Source organism: Ambystoma mexicanum, chromosome 8 (genome assembly GCF_040938575.1).
Source record: "Ambystoma mexicanum isolate Mex_15411 chromosome 8, UKY_AmexF1_1, whole genome shotgun sequence".
Taxonomy (NCBI): domain Eukaryota; kingdom Metazoa; phylum Chordata; class Amphibia; order Caudata; family Ambystomatidae; genus Ambystoma; species Ambystoma mexicanum.
Genome location: NC_090929.1, coordinates 1,720,170,242 through 1,720,191,207, shown reverse-complemented (window position 1 = coordinate 1,720,191,207; position 20,966 = coordinate 1,720,170,242). Strand labels below are relative to the sequence as shown.

Sequence of the window (20,966 nt, the reverse complement as noted above, 5' to 3'; positions counted from 1 at the left end):
CTGTGTAGGCCATGATGCTTTGCATGAACTCTTGGCCTGGGCAGGCTTCATGAGGGATCATGCTTCTGACTGCAGAATCCATTCATCTGTAAACTTGTGTGTGATGTGCCAGGTCTCCACTAATGAGTTCCTCTCCTTTCACAGCGTGCGTTGCAGGACCCTCATGTGGCAGCTTTCATGGTGGAGCCAATTCAAGGCGAGGCAGGTGTGATCGTTCCTGATGAGGGATACTTGACTGGTGTCCGCGATCTCTGCACAGCACATAATGTAAGTGCAAGCTCTATACTTTAGTGCACGGTTTCCTCAACAGGTAGGATCGCCCCTGGCGAAAGAGCAGAAAGATTGAATGGGAGAGATGAGAAGACTGACACCCCAATGGAACTTTTTTAAACTAGTCTTTTATTTAAGAAAGTGTAAAGCTGGCAGGGTCTATGCCAAAATGGTAACCTTGTGATGTGGGGTGTCTTGCAGGATCCATGCATGCATCCTCCCAGACCATCATTTTCCAGTCTCTTCCCTTGTGGCTCTGTTTTTGTGACACTGACTCAATCCCAAGCCTCCTCAGTTACACATGGTGCAGAATGTGTTCTCTGGGTCAGTACTATGAGTTATGATGAACATGCATCAAAACCTTTCCATTAGGAGGTGCCACCCCCTGAAGGAAAGACATTCACCTGCAGCACTGGTCAACATTAGCCTGTTTCTCCAGAAAGCCTTTCACGATAGCCTCTTCTCAGGCATGAGGGCAGCCACCGCTAGTCTTCGGTCCATCCTCTGCTTACCAACGACACCTGCAATTGCACCTTTTCTGTGCTAGGTAGTGAACCAGAGCCTGCAGCCTAAAGGCGATTGTCTACATTGCGCTTCACCTCATTTGTTTCTCTTCCAAGCTACTCTTGCTTACACCGCCCTTCCTATACTGTGTACTTGCCTTCTTCACCCGCCTCCCCTTTGCAGTTACTGGGGTGGGATAGTTCCATGGCTCTGAATGAGATTGGTCCCTTCTCTCTCCTACCCTTGACCCATAATCTCAAAGCACTTGGATTGCAATAAACGGGCTGTATTGAAAGGTCAGTTTCTATACTAATGCATTACTGGTTAGTGAAATGTAAGATTAAGAACGTCTTTTTAAACTAATTCCTCTCATCAGCAAACCCCCTCTAAGGGGGCTGTCCTTATATTTTCTGTTTCTAATGAAGAATTTTGGTTGGGGGCAAGGTGAGTGCCTTCACTTGCTTTTGGCAGACAATGGGACAGATGTGATGGAGCATTCCTAATGGAGGGAGTTCCTGAAATGAGACTAGTGTAAAACAGATGGTGTCTCTGAGCTAAATTTCAGGCTTGCAGACCAATTATAGCCCGCCCGGCTCGTAGGGGCTGCCTACTTGTCTTCTAAGGGAACCCCTTTAAATAAAGACAGACACCAGGGGTAATAAAAGTATTTCAAAAGAGAATAGAACTGAACTCCCCTGCCCAGCCAATTCTTGTGCCGAGGAGAAGAGGATTTAAAACCAAAATCAGTTGGAAAAAGACTGTTGGGAGTGAAACAAGAAAAGCAAAGACCGGACTTACTGGGGCAGGGGGGGGGGTTGAGGGGGGTTGCTGCCGCAGCCTACATTTTGAGAATGGCGGCACATGTTGCGTCTCCAGGGGGTTGAGCTGCTTATGTTTGCGGCGGCTCGACTGCCCTGGGCTGTGGTGGATGTCGGCTGCTTGCTGTCGGCTCCTGCCTTGAATACCTGCAGGAGCTGCTGAGCCCCCACAGTCACCCAAGGGGCCTCGATCGCTCTGAAAACCTATTCTCTAAAGAAAGTGGAGTACAGCTCTTTTATACCAATGCGAGCGAAAACCAATGCCATCCGGTTGCTTTGGGAACCGCCGAGCTCCGAATCAAGAGGTTCAATCCTTTCATTCAAATTAACGCACATGAAGCTTCGTAGGGAGTTTTCGCCAAGGGATTTAGTCCTGCCGCTCACTTTCTGAACCTAAAACTACTCGTAAACACTTTAAAGATTTAAAAGTATTTGCTGTCGATGACGTATGCACTGTAGAAGCAGTTGAACTTGGCTCATACTTCAAGCGAGGATTAACAAGTCTCAAACATGCTGTGCTCCACTGTGCTACTCCAAGGTCACTCAGAGTTCTTGTATGTCTCTTCTGTATCTTTTTCAGGCGAGTCTTCCTTTATTCATTTCTAGCTTGGGCCTAAACTGGAGAGCAAACGAAAATAAGGACCTTGCTGCTGGACTTAAACGTATGAGCGGCAGTTTAGACTGTATAACTGCCCTTTGTTGCACCTGAAACCCATCGGGACACAAGATCTCTTCCTCCATCTTGGCTTGAGGTAGTTCTCAGACTCTGAATAGCTGTAATTAAGGCCCATCCAATAGTCTCTCAAAACAGGAACTGTCTCCACTAGTGAGTGTAACAATCTCCTATCCCGGTTAGCCTCCCAGAACGGGCATGTGCCTGGGGGCCCAGACTGGGCCGGCAGACTCCGGAGCCCAGATTACTTTACCAGGTGCGACAGAAGAGCAGTCCAGCCCAGGGTCTTGTGCACGGTGCTGCCTGGCTGTACCCCTGACTGGCAGCCTCAATGCTAGAGTTCGGCCCTTCATAAAAGTTCTCTTGTGCTGCGTATGCTAGGCACAGCCCGCGAGGTGAGCAGAGCGGTGAGCCAGCTCCAGCCAGGAGGGTGGAGCATTAACTCCTGGGTGAAAGAGGAAGTTCTGAGTTACTGAGTGGCCTGGGTGAAGGAAGCTACGGGCATGAACAGGGAATGGTCCATATTTTGCCACCAGTAAAGGCTCTTACTCCAGGACACCCAAGTCTCCACTAGAAGAATAGCGCACATTCTGGTTGCCACCGGTAAGAACGTAGCTTGACGATTTACTTGCGACTTAAAACCCATTCCACTGTTGCTCCTTTCCTTAACTAGGCACTCTGCAATTATTGCAGACCTGAAAGTCTGCAGACTACCTGTTTAGGCACATGGTAGGCACTGAATAATGGCATCACCCCCCCCACGTCCCTCTGCACTGATGCACACCCCACAAGCCTGGACTGAATGTTTACTTTCAACACCCTAATAGATAATGAATGCAGAAGCACTGCCTTTATGGGAAGGTCCAGAACACCCAAAATACATGTCTAGATGTGAGCTGGTTATGCAGACTCCACCCATGTCCAGATGTGAGCTGGTTATGCAGACTCCACCCCTGTCCGCACTGAAGATCTGCACAATGCCCTCGATTAACAGGGCAAAGTAACTGCAGGCCAAGTGGAGCAGAGTGGTCTAGGCTGGGCAATGCAGGTATTTGTATTTGTAACGCGCACCTTTAGGCCCGGAGGCATCAGGGCGCAACTTTAGACATGGTTACATAAGCATATAGATGCATCTATTCACAATATTAGCAGTGCATAGTATTCGGGGCATACAGCAATAAACATATTTACAGACAGTAACAGTGCATAGTATCCAGGGCAAACGGCAATAAACATATTTACAAACAGTAACGGTGCATAGTATTCAGGGCAAACAGCAATAAACATATTTACAGACAGTAACAGTGCATAGTATTCAGGGCAAACAGCAATAAACATATTTACAGACAGTAACAGTGCATAGTATTCAGGGCAAACAGCAATAAACATATTTACAGACAGTAACAGTGCATAGTATTCAGGGCATACAGCAATAAACATATTTACAGACAGTAACAGTGCGTAGTATTCAGGGCATACAACAATAAACATATTTAGACAGTGGGTTAGGGCAGGCGTTTCATGGTAACTCCCAAAGGACCCCAGACTTGGCCGCATGAGAGAACTGTCCCATAAAGTTACTGGGAGGCCAGGACCAGGGCTTCCTCCATACATAGCAGCCATGATTCAAAGCTCCCTCGTAGAAAATGGCCAGGTTTCCTCTTCATAGAACCATCTGCGGCTCTTTGAGGCCCGGAGGAGTAAAGCACAAGGGCTTTGCTCTCCTACTTTTCTCATGCATGGGTTCAACCTCCCTCCGGCTTGACCCCCTGGCACACATTGTGGAAGGCAAGGCCTGATCACTGCTGGGGGCACAGCATATCTTGTGCTCATGCCATCTGACACGTCTAGGTTAGGACCACTATGATGGTTTTGTGCAATGAAAAAACTTCAACAAACTCTGCCAAAATGAAAATTTAAAAATATGGCATTTTTATGCAGTTGGAAAAATGACATGCTCCCAGAAGTTGTCCTGGTCTCCAGTTCTCTCACTGGTGATTGATTGGAGCACTTTCACTTCTGTTTCACATCTATCCTCTCCACTCTGCTGGATCGGGGGCCCATCAGTGCTGATCTATGGGTGCACTGGTGTACACTGTGAGTTGCTGTTAGGCAAGATGTATGCAGTACCCTGTGGGAGACTGCACCAGCCTTGTCCTCTTGGCAATAGGTAACCCACCCTTTGGTTTAAGAATGTACTACACACGTTATTGACTGAGCAGCCAGGCCTATCTCAAGAGGGGTCAATGTGGGTTGTAGGGTTGCAACATAGAGATTCACAGTGACAAGTATCCAAATAAACACTTCGACTCAAGGTTCCTTGATAAAACAATTCATTATTTAAGTCGGTTTGATTAAGCCTTCTTTAGAAGGGAGCAAATGTATGTAACACAAAAATATACTTCAAAATACACTCTTAGTTTCTGTAAATCAGTAGATGGCCATTTGGGATGGCCCACAGACACTTCTTACACCCTCAGGTGACGTGTGGACATTTAATATATCACTAGTAGATTTAGAGCAATACCGAGTTTGGTGTCAAAGAAAAGGTTTTGGGAATAAAAAAATAGTTGGCAAATATTCTTAAGCAGGCAAGTACTTTTTGAACCCCCAATGCAAAGTAAGTTAACCCTTTCCCAGCTACACAAGTTATAGAATGTGTTGGTGCGCGGTACAAATGTCCTTTAACATTATTGCCACCGGAGTGGTCCCCTGGCGCTCTTGCGGCTCAAATAGGGAGGGAAGGTGAGTTAGTGGGAGGAGGCCGGAAAAGTTCTGGAGTGCAGTGATGTGCTGTTGGCAGCCTCAGCCCGGTGGTTCCGTCGGCTTGGCCTGGGGTGTTTGAGGCCGGTAGTCGTTGTGTGCTGATGTGCGAGTCTGTGTTTATTGTTTTGTTGTTGCGGTGTAGTGAAGTTTGTGCGGTTTTTTGTGCCAGAGGTTTGTGGTTGTGTTTGATTTGGAGTTAGAGAGGAGTATGTAGAGGAGGAAATGGTTAGTGGTATTGGTTAGTTGGCATCTCTATCCTGAGTTGAGGGGTTGGGCTTGTATAATCTCACCCAATGGGGTGCTTGGGCGCCCTGTGCCTCTGGTTGGTCCGTGCCGTTTTTGCATTTGAGGCCCTGTGAACATCTCGCTGCCTCCTCTGCCCGCTCAGTCACCAACCCTGCATGTTCCTCACTCTCACCCATATGGCTAGTGCACCTGCCAGTGTCCACTACTCAGTTTGTGTGGTGATTGGGGGTATCTCGACAGTTCCACAACCCAGTGGTACCTAGTAGCAGCTAACCGGGCGGTTTGGGATGTTGGTAAGGATTGGCTGGGGTTGTTGCCTCTGTCTCCGTGGGTCTCGTATGTGAACCACTCTGTCCAGCGTCACCCGTCCAGGTGTCGTGGGTGTTTCTCAGTCGGTTCTGAGAGCTTGTCAATGTCCTTTCCCGTTTAATCATTTTATCTTACTGTTTCGGTTTTAGTCTCTGGTATTGAAGAGCCAGGTTTTTAGTAATTATCTGAATTTTAGGTGATCTTTGGTGTTTCTTATTTCTTTTGGGATGTTCCAGGTTTTTGCGGCTAAGTGGTAGAAGGCGGTTCCTCTGAGTTTTTTCTTGATGTATGGTTTTAGTTCCAGGCAGATTTCGTTGGTTGACCTGAGTGGTCTCGTTGGCTTGTAGATTTCCTTTTGTAGGAATTCTGCTCCTTGTCCTCTGATTGCCCTGGGCGTTATGCACATTGTTTTGAAGGTGATAGTGTTTTACTGGGAGCCAATGTAGTGTTTTTAGGGCAGGGGTGATGGGGTCTCTTCTGGATAGTTTGAGGAGTAGTCTGGCTGCTGTGTTTTGAATCCGTTGTAGCTTCTTTAGTAGGTATTGCGAGGTAGAGGCTGTTTGCATAGTCGATTCTTGACATGATGAGGGCGACGATAGTGAGTGTTTTGTGTGTGTGAAGGAGAGGAAAGGTAGTATTTTTTTTTTTTGCCGTGTGGAGGAGGAAGAAGCATTTCTTGACTGTTGCGTTTATTTGCAGTTCTAAGGTTAGGGTGTTGTCCATCAGGACTCCCAAATTTTTGACTACCTTAGATGGAGATGGTGCGGTTCCCATTTTCGTTGGCCACAGGATGGCGGTTTCCTTCTCTTGGTCTTTGGAAATGATCATGATTTCTGTTTTTCCTGGGTTGATTTTCAGGTTGTTGGCATTCATCCAGTTGAAGACTTCTTTTAGAAAGTCGGTTGGGTTTGAATGATCGGCTTGGGTGTCTTTGATTTTGTAGATGATTTGAGTATCGTCTGCATAGTTGTAGCATGTGATGTTTTGTTTCTTGAAGATTCTGATAACTGGGGTTTGGTAGATGTTGAAGTACAGGGGTGATGGTGAGGATCCTTGTGGTACTCCAGTCGTTGACTCATGGGGTGGATTTGTAGCGTTTAATCCAAACAGTCTCTGTTCTGTCTGCTAGGAATGATTTAGTCCACCGTAGTGTTGTCTGTTATGCCTATGTCTTCTAGTCTTTTGGTTAGGGTGTCATGGCTAACTGTGTCGAAGGCTGCAGAGAGGTCGAGGAATAAGAGCTGATGTTGTGTTGGAGATTGCGTTTGTTTTTAGGTCGTCCCAGATGGATAGTAGTGCTGTTTCTGTTCCTCTTGTGGATCTGAAGCCGTCTTGAGCTTGGTCCAGCAGGTGGTGTTTTTCAACATATTCTTGGGTTAGTTTGTATACGTAGGTTTCGAGGTGTTTTGCCAGGTAGGGGATGTTAGAGATTGGTCTGTAGTTGGAGAGGTCATTGACGTCGCAGCTTGTGTTTTTCAGAAGTGGTTTCATGTAAACGGATTTGAAGATCCTTGGTACGGTTCCTGTTGCTAGTGATAGATTTAGAAGGTTTTTGTAGTATTCTGCTGGCGTTCCTTGTGCGAGGATTGATTTGTAGATGTCCGGGGGACAGGGATCCATCGGTGAGCCCACTTTCTTGCTGTGTTTTACCTGCATTGCGAATGCCTCTGCTGATAATTCAGGAAAGTTATTGAGTTTGTGCTGCGGTTCTGAGTCAGGTTTGTTTGGTTGTATGTTGCTGTTGGTTTGCCTCTGTTGAATGGTTTGTCTGATATCATTGATTTTTCTTTTTGTTTTTTTTTTTTGTTTTTTGAAGTGGTCGGCAAGGTCCTTGCAGAGTTTCTCGGAGGGGGTTGGGGGTGTTGTCACAGCCTGGTGGGTTTCTCATTTATTTAATGTGAAACATTTCTTTTTGTGTGTTGGTGGCCTTTGTGATTGTCATAATGCCGTCTCTTTGCCTTTTTGAATTTCCTTTTTGTATGCGCGGATTTGTTTTTGGAACAGTTTTTTTTGTCTTGTTGTAATCTTTCCTCCATTCCAGTTCCATCTTTTTGTTTTTCATGGTGCTTAATAGTGGGGTAAACCATTTTGCCATTGCTCTTTTTTGATGGTGTGAATGGTTTTTCTGGGGCCATCTTGTCAATTGTACCTGCAATCCATTTGTGTAATATCTCTGCTTTCCCGTCTAGGTCAGCTAGCTCTAGTTTTGTTGAGGGCTTAGTTAGCTCCAGTTGTTCGATTAGGTTGCTTTCTTTGACGTCTTTTCAGTTTCTTTTTGTGGTGGTTGAGAGTTTAGGGGGTTGGATGCAAACTTGCATAGGCAGAGTGATTATGAATGGGATGTTGAGATTGTCGCTCCACAGTATTTGTATTTGCGGTGCCGTGGTGATGAGTTTTTCCTCTGTGAAAATTGCGTCCAGAGTGTCCTGCCGAGTGTGTTGCCCCTTTTACTAGTTGTCGTAGTTTTGTGGTGGTGAGTTGTTCAGTCAGTGAGTTTCGGGAGTTGGCGTGGTTGTCAACGAACCAGATGTTGAAGTCCCCAAGGATGATTAGGTGTTCGTGGTTGATGGCTATGTTGGTGATGGCTTTTATGAAGTTGTCGAGGAAGGATGCATCATAATTTGGAGGTCTGTACACCAGGATGAATGTGATGTTGGTTTTTGGGCTTGCTGTTAGGTGTATGACCATGGATTCGCAGTTGAGGATGTTGAGTGGTTCGTCTGTTCTTATTTTTAGGTGTTCTTTGAATGCTATTGCGATGCCTCCTCTTTGTTTTTCCTGTTTGTTTGAAGGCATTTGAAGTTTGCTGGAAGGCAGCTTTGGAGTGTGATTGTTTAGTTGTCGTCCAGACAGGTTTCTGTGATGAATAGAATATCAATACTATTGTCATCGAGTAGGTCGAAGATCTCTGTAGAGTGTTTTGACATGGATCTTGCGGTTATTAGATTGCAGTGGATGTTACGCCTCGGCAGGCCCGCAGGAAGGTGATTGCCCTCCGTAAGGGTATGCGTCATATTGCAAACCCATTCTACGCCCACTAGCAACTGCCCTGGAAAATAGTGGCTTCGGCTCACTCCGCAGCAAGTTTGGACTACGATTCCCCGCTTTCCGCCTCCCGCTGTCAGCTGAGAGGTGATGATGCGTGAGCCTCGGTTTCGTCCAGTTCTGCCTTCTCCTTCCCGATTTAAACCTCGGAACCGGGCGAAACGCTGCTTCTTATTAAAGTTGCATCCCGGTATTTAGAAGTTCAGTCTTCAATCCTACTTTACTTACCTGTGTACCAGACCTGTTTCCTCATTCACGGACTGCTTTTGCCTGCCGCTTTTGGAACCTTGTGATCACGGCATCGGTAAGTCTCTTCTTTTCACCACTTGCTAACAAGCATATCTCCTGTACTCATTGTACCTTGCCGCTGAACTATATCACCTGCAATACTCCAACTCAATTGTCCTTTATTGTTGCTGTTACATCCTTTCCACAATCAGACTTCCATTGGACATTCTTCAGTAGTGCACAGGGACGCTTTGCGGATAGTGCACCTCCCCGACTCTAGTGCGGCCCTCGTTCCGCCCGGGTTCAGTTTCCCTAACTAACCTACCCATTTGTTATTTTGCACTTCCGTTTTTATGAGCTCTTTGGGACAACAGACTCAACAGCACATCAGTGGTGGTTCCGGTTGCCTTGAAACAAGGAGGGCATAGCTCAGGTACTACTAGAAAGAAGTATCGAGGGAAAGGGATCTTTCTTAAATTTCCAATTGCTCACCTCTTGTTTTTCCTCTACAGCTGGGTTCTTGGCGGTGTGTCCTCCCCGCCCTTTTGAGCGATCAGTCCCTCTGCCTGGTCCTACCCAGCAGAGGGTCATATCGTTAAAAAGGTCTTGTGCCCTCACAGAGAGGAGGCTAGGTTGGAGGCCCAGAACTAGCTCTTCAATCAATAGTTCAGTCCTGTGCCTTCCGGCCACCGATTTGGTATACTTCCCGTCCGGTGAGTAACAGTGGAGTTGTGAGGTGTAGTTTAGTTTGGCTTTTCTTGTTAGTGTCGTCTTCTGATCTTGTTGAGGTGTAGGTTCGGGTTGCCGGCGTCCTCGAATAGTTCTTCTAGGTTTTGTCTTGGGTTTTTGTTTTCATCGGGTTCGTCTCCCAGGGGTTGTGGTTGTTGATTGGCGGTTCTTCTAGCTTTGGTGATGTAAGGTTATCACTTCGGTCGTGTTTGTTGTTTCTGGTGGTGTTCATCTGGCATGATCCCTACCCCCGGGGACCCAGACCAAGTCCAGCAACCCCGGAAGCAGGCATCGAGTTACCCCAAGCAAGCCCAACAACCCCCGCCAGGGGCTATTTTGTTGCAGTCCTGGTGCCTATGGCGCCAGGCTCATATGGAGAGTCAGTCCTGGTGTCGGGCTCATAGATTAAAACTTACCTGATGCAGACCATGCTGCAAACTTACCTGATGCAGACCATGCTGCAAGAGCTCCAAGCCAAACGAGGCTTGGAAGGGACTATTTTACCTAAGGACTATTTTTTTTACTCGGATGGGGCTGGGGAGGAATACTTATCTGGGACGACTTTGGAGGCCATTTAAACCACGCCCAAAGAGCAGCACACGCTTCGCGTTATTCTGCATCCAGCAGCGTAACGCTCACCATGCCTGCAAGTCTGCATCCAGTCTTCTGCCATGCCCGCCTCGAGTTTGAAGCTCCTAGAAAAAGGGAGAAAGAAGGAGAAAAGGTTAGAACAAGAGCAATGCCTTTGATCCTTACCTGAATTCCCGAACCATCGCGCCTTCGAGCTGGAAGAAAGAAGTTATTTCATGCGAGTCGCCTCGCCTGCTGCAGCACCGTGCTGAACTCACCGGCCTTCGCCGCATCTTCACATTGCACTGCATCCTCTTGCATGTTCCCTCCGCACTCCGGCACCTAAGGAGAAGACAAGAACAGCAAGGTGATCCAAGGGAATACACAGAGGAATACCCCCCATAGACTTACCTGATTTTACCACCGGGGGTACTATTCTTCACGGGTCGGCGCAGCTTCCACTGCATCCTCGCCGAACCCCGGCCCCTAAGGGGAAACAAAAGGACAGCACGGTGAAACAAGGGACTAACAAGGGGAACCCTCCTCACCACAAAAGACTTACCTGATTTTACCGCTGGAGGCATTATTCCCCGAGACTTCATACTTTCTCTCAGCGCCTGAATAAGGGAGAAAGCAACAGGTTACACATGGACATTAGTTTTTTGAACTGTGTTGGATAATACTAATCCTTACCAGAACATTACCGGTTGCCACGAGGAACTCTTCAGTAGGGTCAAGCTGCAACCTGCAAGTAATCGGACAAGAGTGAAAGTCGGGCATTTGAACTCTTACGAACTACATACTTACGGCGTCTTGCCAGGAATAACGGAGTCAATATTGTCCTGGAACTCACCAAGTCCTTCGAGCCAGTGAAGCAAATGGTTATCTACGCGCCCCTGCGCTCAATGCAGGTTGGAGAGCTCATCTTTTCAAATCAGGTGAGACTATAAGAGGGGACATCTAAGGTCATCAGTGGGGAGAACAGCGGGGTGGGGGGGGATTTACGCTCAACTCCACGGATGGTTAATTCCCTTTCTCCATTTGCAGAAGAATATTCCTATGGGCCAAGCAAACAAAGCTAGGTGGGCCAGTCCAGTCCGTCATCTCGGCCCTAAGCATCACGTTGGTGGAGGCCGCAGCATTCCAGTCCAGATCGACACCTCTGTGGGAGCCAGGTGAGCATAACATCATCCTTCGTGATTTTGTTACGTTGTTTAATGTTGCTGCTTCTGGCGTTGCATTGGTTCGGTCTGGTGAGCAGGTCTCAGCGAGGTATGGAGTTAGGTAGAGGGATTTGTCTCTTCTCTGAGTTGGTTTGATTTTTGATCCTGTCTACGGGGGTGTGTTCTGTTGTTGCGGTTCTTAGTTGCAGTTCCGGAGTGTTTGTTCTTTCGTCTCTTCCTCGGGGTGGGTAGTTTTTATTTTGTCCAGTTGGTTATGTTTTGGTCTGGTTGTCTTGTGGTGTAGTACTTGGTGTGGATGCTGTCCTCTACCGGTTTTAGTCTTTTTCTGTAGGTGGTATTTCCAGCTGATGTTGCCTATTCTTTCAGTCGCAGTCTTGGTGGGGGTAAGGGAAGCGGTTAACTGTTGTATAGTTGGTTGTCAACGGTAGGGGTGTCACGGTATTAGTTTTATGACGGTACAATAACCTTCTTGCCAAATGACGGTATATCATAGTTATCGCGGTATAGCAGGTGGAGTTAACTAATCTTAACAAATATTTTCTAAAAGGTCATAAATTGTCAGATTTATCATCACAAACAAAACCAGGCACCCATGGCCAGAATTGGGCTTTTCAACATACTTTCCACTGAAATGCCACCCCTTGCTTCCACCAAACACACGTGTGGAGAGGAGGAGGGGCGGGGGGAGCCCTGCTGCGCCTGGCAAAGCAAACTGAATAGCTTTTCTTAAGTGGTCATTTCAGCTTTTAGCCCCCCCACTGGCTACTGGTGAAGATGAACATGTTGCCATCTTGATAACCTGCATGCCACAGATCAATGGAGTCTGATGGTAGTATACACTTGTGCGCATATGCACACACGCACTCTCTTTACGTTACAGCCTTTAGTTTACTTGTGGGCCAAAAGGTGTTAAGTAATCACGGACATGTTACCCTTTGGTATGGCAGCAGGGAATACCCACAGAGATGAGTGAATTTCGCACTGTGACTTATTATATGTAAATTCAATGATGGAACCAGGGAAATCCCCCATTGTCATATGTTTAGAAAACATTATCCATTATAAATATATAAACCCCAAACCGCCAACCCAAAGTAAACCCTTTTCCTTCTTGGCACTGTATTTATTCTTCCTATTGCTAACATATTGATTTTGTGTCAGGCATGTGTGGTTTATGGAATGGCATTAAAAACTGCTCCAACTGAAACTACTTGGCAGACGGCACATCCAACAGTGCAAGACCAAGACTGCACAGCACTTGCTTACTGCAGCCTTTCCAAATCAGATTGAAAAGCACACTTAACGGTATGAACGGTATACCGGTATAAACAATGTGACGGTTATTATTGTTCAATTAAGTGGTTCACGGTATCTTTAACGGTATACCGTAATACCGTTACATCCCTAGCCAACGGTTGCTCTCTTTAGTCCGTCTCCCTGAACGTGGTTCACTGCGGTGAGTTAGCCATGCGTGGTTAGGCAGGACATGCACTGGTTGTGGAGTGACTTTGAGGGGCGCAGCTAGTATTTACTCCCTTGATGTCTGGGCATCGAAGCCCTGATAGATTTCAGAGACGGGTCTATTAATGCAATCTGAGTATCGTACAGTGGAACCTGGAGACAGATCCCCGCTAGGCCTGAGAGACCTGTATAGTGGGAGAGAGGTCTATCAATGCGACCGGAAAGTCATACAATGCAATTTGGAGACAGAGCCCCAGCTAAAAACTTTGCGAGACCTGTATAGTGGGAGCGGGGCCTATCAATGCAATCAGAGTATCACACAGTGAAAGTTTACAAAGTAGCACAAAGTCAGTCTTTCAGGGAGCTAGGACAGCCAATGTTAGTTGAGCAAAAGTGTAGGTGAGCTGAAGCACTTAATATTTTCTATTATTTTTTATTTTATTTGTACTTATTTTCCCCAGAGTCTTCGGCCAAAGGTAGGCTCTTTGGAGTTATAATACTCTTTAAACTGTGAGAAATTGACTAAAAGGGAGAATGTAAGTTAGGCTAAGTGTTAAATATCAATTCTTCAGAGAAAAATTGAAAGTTTAAATCTCAACGGTCACAGGGATTTCCAAAAGTTCTGGTACGTTTTCAAGGGCTGCCATTGAGTGCTGAAGAATTTTAAACGTTGCCATTATCCAGGTCGGTTTGTCTCCACTTATCCTAGACCACCAGCAATTTTCATCCTCGACTGAGAGGTCAGACGAGAAATATTTCATGTATGCTGACCTGGTTTAAGTAGGTGACGAATGGTCTCTTTTTTTCGTTTGGTTTTTGACAAAGTCGGCAGTAGTTGAAACTAGAGGCCTCAAATAGCTTTGATTTCGTTGGTGGGTAGTAGATTCAGTCTAGCTCGTAGAAGGTTTCTAGCTTGCCTACTTGGAAATTGTTTGAAGCTCTGTAGTTCGCTCAATTTCTTTACATGTGGAGGCGAGTGAGAAGTTAATTTACTTTCTGAAGCTTTTGCCAGAGTCTGAATCCAATCTAATTCTTAGATTCTTTTTTTTTAAGGACTTTAGCCGGGTTGTTCACCAGTTCTTCCTCTCCACTCTCAATCGAGTTTAGGAGGGCGTTGTTACCTGCCCTCCAAGATTGTAGGACCTTGTTGGTAGAGTTTTTTCCATTTCTGAGTTGATCAATCTGTATGGTAGCATTCTCGTAGGAATCAAACATTTCCTGAACAACATCAGGGAGTTGTAGTTCAGTGACCCTTGCAGGGATGGGAGAGACTCAATTTTCTTTGCATTAACTAAACTGGTGTGGAAGTAGGTAGGCCAAGGACTGTCCTCCAATAATGCGCTTCGAGTTTAGGCCATATTTCACTCTATCGATGGCATAGCCTCTGCACCGTAAGTTATTGCGGGTACTACTTTCATCTTATAGAATTCGATTGCTGGTATTGACGAGAAACGTCCACATTTTTTATTTTTGTCAATGGCTTTTCCTTGGGTTGCCAGCTTTCTGATTTTTACTCGTAAGGCGTCTTGCATTGCGGATTCCCTTTTTGTCCTGTCCAAAATTATACCCAAGTATTTGAAGCTCTTTACTTGATCAATCTCAGATGATTCAAGTTACCATTTGGACTTATCCAAATTCCTGTTTTTTTCCGAAATCATTATTTTGGTTTTTTCTTTGTTGACTTCCAAGTTGTTGGTTGTGTATAGGAGTAGGTTATCAAGTTGGCGCTGTAGACCTATTGGCGTCTGGTCGATTTAAGATTAGGTCATCATGCAGTCCTAAGTCTGGTGGAAATGATCTAACCGTCTTCTGAAGTTTGCTAATCGCTGAGGTAAGCCAAAAAGAGAGAAGGGGCCAATGGACACCCCTGTTTGACTCCCCTTTGAATCGGCATGATTGCCGATGGGGATCCTTGGCAATTAAGCCATACTCTTACGGTAGTGTTTTTGTGTAGGACTATGATGGGGTCTAAGATTTCTTTTGGACAGGCCCAGCCTTCAGTTTGTCCCAGAGGCGGCTCCTGTCAACCCTATCAAAGGCCTGGGTAAAGTCTACGAAACCAATGTACAATCTAGGTCCTCCTTCCATCGCTTTGCTTTTCAGGGTGCTTATTAACAAGATGTTAGCTGTAGTTCCCATATTCTTTTTAAACCCCGACTGGAACTGGTCATTACATGGCGCTTTCCGATCGGGTCTAGCAGCGCAATAGGGCGATGGTTTGCGGGGTCATTACTGTTGCCTTTCATGTAAATGGGGACTATGATGGCTGTAGTCAATGAGGCCGGTATGGATTTGGACTCTGAGCATCTTGCAAAGACCTGGCTGATACATTTCTACCAGGCTTCAGGGTGGGCTTTTAGGTCTATGTTGGTAATGCCCTCGGGGCCTGGGGCTCTTGAATTTTTCAGTTTTTTTTTAACTAGGTTACGTATGTCTTCTTGGTCATCTAATCTTTCCCAGGTTGTTGATCTTTTAATGGATTTAAGAAGTGGTTGGCCCTCAGGTGGCTTGAATAGTGTCTTGAAATGCATCATCCAGGTTTCTTCGCCAATGCTGTTTCTGACAGCTACACTTCTGTTTGACATGGAAGAGTTTAGCAGTGACCAAAATTCTTTAGTACATATGACGCAAGTACTGCTTCTGAGTCTTGTTGGTACATATTTGCTCGATGTGATCTCAGCCACGTCCGGTAGATTTTTTTTTTTTTTGCCTCTTGGCTAACCGTGGTTGCTTGTTCAATATCTAGTTTGGACGCATTTCTCATTTCTTTCCGATATTCTAGTCGCCTTTGAACCAACAGAATATCGTATGTATGTTTCTTCTGAGCAAAAGACAGCCGTTTGTTTAAACAGTTTTTTTTAATGCTATTAAAAGTGGACCGTAATCATTTGAATTGTGCCATTTTATTAGATTTGGTCTCGCTGTACTTGTTCTGTTCTTCGTATTTCCCTGATAGTTTAAATCGAGCTGGTGGGTAATTTTTTTTCACTGAATCGTGAATACTCTTCCAAGAAGTTGTCACTAGCCTTAGTTTGGATCACTTCAAAAAGCGTGATCAGGTCTAGGAACGTGCTGGAAACTCAGATGTGGTCGGTGGTAGATTGTGTTTTTATTTGTCCAAGTCGGAAGACGGTCAGCACTTGGAAAACTGTTTCTGGATTTCATTAGGTTTAGCCACAGGAACACTCTGTTCCAGTGATGTCTGTTTATATTCGGATTTGTGGAGTGTACAGGTAACTTTTAAGTCTCCACATATTAAAATATGAGACACTTGGTGAACAGCCAAGATCCCGTCAATGGTATTTTCGATTTCCATCAAAAAAATGGAGGCTTCAATTTTAGCAGGGTTCCAATACGAATGGCTATCGGTGTAGGTTGCACAGTCTCATCTACCTCGTTTTAATGGTTCCATATAAAAATGACTGCTAGAAGATTTTGATTTGCCGTCAAGACTTTGTCCCTCTTAAGGCCATAGCCAATACGACTGGCCATAAGGAGACCCAAAGGTCGACCCATAGAGCTCTTTTTAGCCAGGGTCAAGATGACTTCATATCCACCAAGAGTAGGATCTTTCGTGAGCCAAGTTTCTTGTAGACACAAGATATCGAACTGACTTAAGTTTACATCGCCAGTTGTGGTTAAATGTAGGAAACCCCTTGTGTTCCAGGAGCAAAGTCTTAGGTCCAGCGTGGCAGTATCTGTTATACACGGCTCCAACTAAATGTCCTCTTGGTACTTGAGTTGCGATTTATTTCGCTTGGCTGTTAAGGCTTTTGGAAGCCATGCCCAGAGGGCAGATGTAGCCGGCTTGTGGACATTTGTTTCCGTTGAGGATGGCAGTATTGGGACGTCTTGCCTAATTGTTTTTTTTTCATGTCTGGGTAGGCTTTGTTCATTTTATTAGTCAGTTGGATGTTACTCTCCTTTGCCGGCGTATCAACGTGCTGCTTTTGTTTACTTGTGACCTGTCCTTCTGATGTAAGTTTTGCGACTCGTAGTCACATTTTTCAGATAGTTGTTTACGGGCTAACTGTTTGGGAATCGTCCTTTTGAGGCAGTCTTTCTCACAGATTAGCCCTTTCTTTGGTTTTTTCCTTTGCTAATGTCAAAGCGTTTTGGGGTTCTTCCAGTCATCAAGGGTTTCAGCCTGTCTCGATAGACACTCTATCGGGCGGTTCAGTAAGGTCATACCTTTAGTCTTAAGAGATCTTTGGTCTCCTGCCTCAACAGGTCTTTAGCCGACCCTGATGAAATGTGTAAATAGGCTGGAGCTCTGCCATGTCTATGGCTAAGGTCCACCATTTTTGTCCTGTTTTTTATCCGCCTTAATTTCGGTACATGGTTAAATAAAGTCAACACTGAGCTTCTGTTAAGCCCTGTACTTGCTCCAGCTTAAAAAGCCATCTCGTCTCTAATTTAAAGTTGGGGCCTTTTGGTATTTTTCTGTCTTGGATTGGTAAGGAGTCTCTTTGGCCTCCTTTTTCTTTTTGGTTCTGAGCGTCTGTGGATCTCATGGCTTCTCTCCGTCTGATCTTATCTGGCACAGGTGTAGTATATACCTTGTCTGCTGATCTTTTTTGGGTTCCAGAAAAAGGCCGATCCGAGGAGCCCACTTTTTTCAGGCTATCTGGCCGCAGTGTGTTTTTGCAGCGTTCATCCAGCGTAATGAAGAGCAAATTTTGATCAAAAGTTTCCTCGTCTGTATTGGGGAGTAGACTTGGAGGTAAGAGCGAAAGTCACGTTTCTCTTTAGGTGGCGTCACTGGTTTGATGGAGTGAGGATAAATCTACAAGATGCTGGCGGCTGTTCATAAGGATCTCACGTTCTATAAAATCCTCAGTAGTTTTTGGAGAAGGAGGGTGCCGAATAGATTTTTTTATTTTTTTATTTTTTTTATTTTTTAATCGATTTTGTTGTAGTTCCATGCTTTTCTGGAAACCGTGCATTCAGTCTTGAACTCTCAGGCGTTGCTTCATATGATGTGGCTTCTAATGGTTCAGACAGGGTCTCTGCCCTGTGGTTTTTTGCTAGTCCCTTCTCGTTAATAGCTCTTTTTTTCCCTAAGTTTTTAAAAATCTTAAAAGGCTGGTCTGGGTTTTGCTGAGTGATGCAGCTTACAGTTTGCTGCTGGACAAGATCCTCCACTATAAATAGCACTTCTTTTTCCCGACCATTCTTGAGTGTTTGCGTCTTTTTTGCTAGTTGAGGGTTTGAGTGTTGTGCAGAGAAACTGATGTAGTTAAATCGATGACTGGTAAAGTTTGTTCAGCCACATCCCTCGTTATTCTGCTCGAACTAGGCCCATCATTCTTTGGACCCCTTTCCATCTCTAGAGTCTGCGGTTGGACTTTGCAATGGTTTTGAGCTTGGAATGTTTTCATTCTGTCTTCTTATGCCATTACGTAGCCATCCAAGTAGATCAACTTGGTGTGGATCATTGCCTGTAATGTAGTATGATCCTTTTGAGGTGTCATTCAGGGTTTCATAAAGTTTTGTGAAAGGAGCTAGTGCTATAGTGATGGCTGACATGATCGAGAAAATATCAGGTTTTTTCAATGGCGTCTCTTTAGGTAATGACCCCTGAGCTTTGTTTGATTGGTGATATAAGGGAAGGCGAAGGCACGGCACAAGGGAGGATGTTCAGTGACTCTTAGTAGATGGAAGGTCCAGGGAAAGTCTTCTGTGCACACCACGGGAGGGGGGCAAAGGTGGATAGTTTCCCTCGACTGCCTGAGCATTTCTTGCTACTCCTAGAAATCGTGACTGAAAGAGGGCTTTTGATGTCGTTTAGTGTGGAGGGGGTAGTTCTTTACTGAATTACCTCCGGTAATAGAACTTCCGAATTGTCTTTTTATTTTAGTTTATTTAATTCAGAAGAGGGGCTAGAAGGCGTCGCCGGGTTAACTGTTCGGGGTAGATGGCCACCAGGACTGATGAATTTGTCCTTCAATACGGTTATCTCTGAGGGTTTTGTTAATAAAACCCTCAGAGTATGTAGGTCTTTACTGTTCCTGCTTCATTTTAGCTTAGCGTGGCTAGATTGAGTGATCTAGTGACTCGACAACTCCTGGGTCGATTGTCGGGAATAGAGTCCTCCGCTCCCAGTTCTTGCAGTTCAGTGTTTATCTGTGGGTCAGCAGTCATTTTGCTTCCCAAAGGGCATACAGTTTGGGAGGGCGGGACCTGATCTTTAGGCAAAAATGCAGATGGTTTCGAAGTTGGTATGTTTGGCTCTTCAACCTTCTTAGTTTGGAGATAGGCTGGCAATCTAATATTGCTTCCAGGATTTCAGTCATTTAACTCCAACCCACGAACTGTACGAGGGTTAGACTGGTTGTTGAAAAAACTTGTCAGGGGATTTTGGGACCTGCTATTTTTCGGACCGTTTCCGCTTCGTGTCAATAGAGAGCCTTCTCCTTTTGGCTTTCTTTTGGGGTTCGCACGCTTCCTTTTTGTAGGTCTTGTCAGTTCTTCTGTTTTTTCCTCTTGCTTGTTGAACTAAAGGGAACTGTCTTTGGCGCTTCTTTTGATAAGCTGTCAGAAGTGTTTCCTCGTTTCCCGAATAGCCTCAGACCTTCACATCCCAATTTGTTGCTGGAGTTTTTCATGAAGTGTTAGCCCAGGCGCGTTTACCAATGGTGTAACTGTAGGCTCGCTGGGTAGCTTGTCCATTGGAATTATTTCTGAATTGCAGTGGACCTGAGCCTGCACTGTGAGGCGCGCGCGCGCACATCTCCAGCGCCTGTTGCCACCCTAGTCACCCCTCCCCTGTTGGCAGGGCTGACGCTCTCTCGGATCTCTGCTCCGGCGGCCTCCGATGTCTCGCCCCACAAGGAAGAACCACCGGAACCTCTCCGCGGCAACGCCGCCCCGGTCTCCCCTCCGGGAGTCACGGGTAAGCGAGCCATTTGGTGATGTCACGTGATTCGAGGTATGGTTGCTTGTTTCGAGGACTTTGCTAATTGTGGGCAGGACAGGCGGAGTCTTTGTCCCGGTTACAGGCTGCAGCGTTGTGCAGGGGCCATCAGAGCCTTGCTTGTTGGAAGTTTTCCATAGCTTTTCTCTTTGCTTCTTGGAGCGTCGCCTTTGAGCAATTTTCCTTTCTTTCGCTTTGTACCTCCTTCAGGCGAGCTGGTTGACTCTTGTAGTGGCTCAGGATGAAGGTGCGTATTGTGCAGCCAGCGCCTTTCTTCGTCGGGGGGTGAGTTTGTCTGACAGTCCTAGCAGCCATGACTGCAGGACTGCCAATCTCCGCCACTCGGTGTCTGCTCCGCGGGCTGCTGCTCACTTGTAGGTAGTGCAGAAACTCCTCCTCTGAATAAGGATAGACAGGGAAGACACACTGCAGGGTAGAACTCGCTGCAGGACTGCCACTCCCGACCAGCACTTATTGCAGGTAAGTAAAAAGTCTTGCATAATGTTTTAGAAGTCTTTGTAGAAAATGAAATCACTGTAGGGCCACAAGCTGGGAGGCTTGTCAGGGGCAAAGCTGCAAACAACTCTGCAAAAGCAACTAAGACAAGTCTCCACTGAGAACTAGCAAGGCTACACAAGAGGCAAGTCCCCTTAGTTTTACAGTACCTTTTGGTTTGAATTGGTTCCAGCTGGCTTCTGCTCCTATGTAGGTCTGCAGAGCATGTTGTTCCTGGACCTCAGTCGTGGGGACAAGAGAGAGAGAGGATGTCTGGGGACTCGTGCACTACGAATGGAAGGTCGGCGGCAGCAATGGGCAAACTTCAGATCGCCTCGCATCTGTGGCCCAGCACTCTGAAGTGGCTCAGGCTTGGTCAGTCCTGCTTCATGAGTCTGGAGGATGTTCTTGGAGCTCGGATCTGACTTAAAAACGACACTCTATTCTGGTGCTCCTCTCCCCGGCAAATGGTTCCTGCAGCAGCAATGGAAGTACAGACAGCTCCGAGAGGATGTCCAGTCAGGCTTACTTTGGGTCGATTGGTTCCACCAACCCAACGGGAGAAGTCGTCCTTTGCAGGACTTCTCTTGTCAAGGCGAATTCTGAGCTTCAGCATTGCAGCAGGCCTTCAACGGGCAAACTGTCCAGGAGTTGCAGCAGGTGTCTCTTCCAAGTTCTCTTTCGGATTCCTTCGTCCAGTGGACGATACTGCCCTCCAAGCCAAAAAGCCTTGCCTTTTTTATGCAGGTTTC

The 20,966-nt window shown here is 46.1% G+C and overlaps 1 protein-coding gene across 3 annotated transcripts in view; it reads left to right on the top strand.

The window, feature by feature from the left end:
* Nucleotides 1–20,966, top strand: part of OAT (ornithine aminotransferase) — a 261,439-nt gene that overhangs the window by 170,656 nt on the left and 69,817 nt on the right. For all 3 annotated transcript variants that reach the window (XM_069612035.1, XM_069612037.1, XM_069612036.1), the window contains one exon: nt 145–267. In XM_069612035.1, coding sequence (XP_069468136.1) covers nt 145–267 — 123 coding nt within the window. The remainder of the gene's footprint in view (nt 1–144; nt 268–20,966) is intronic.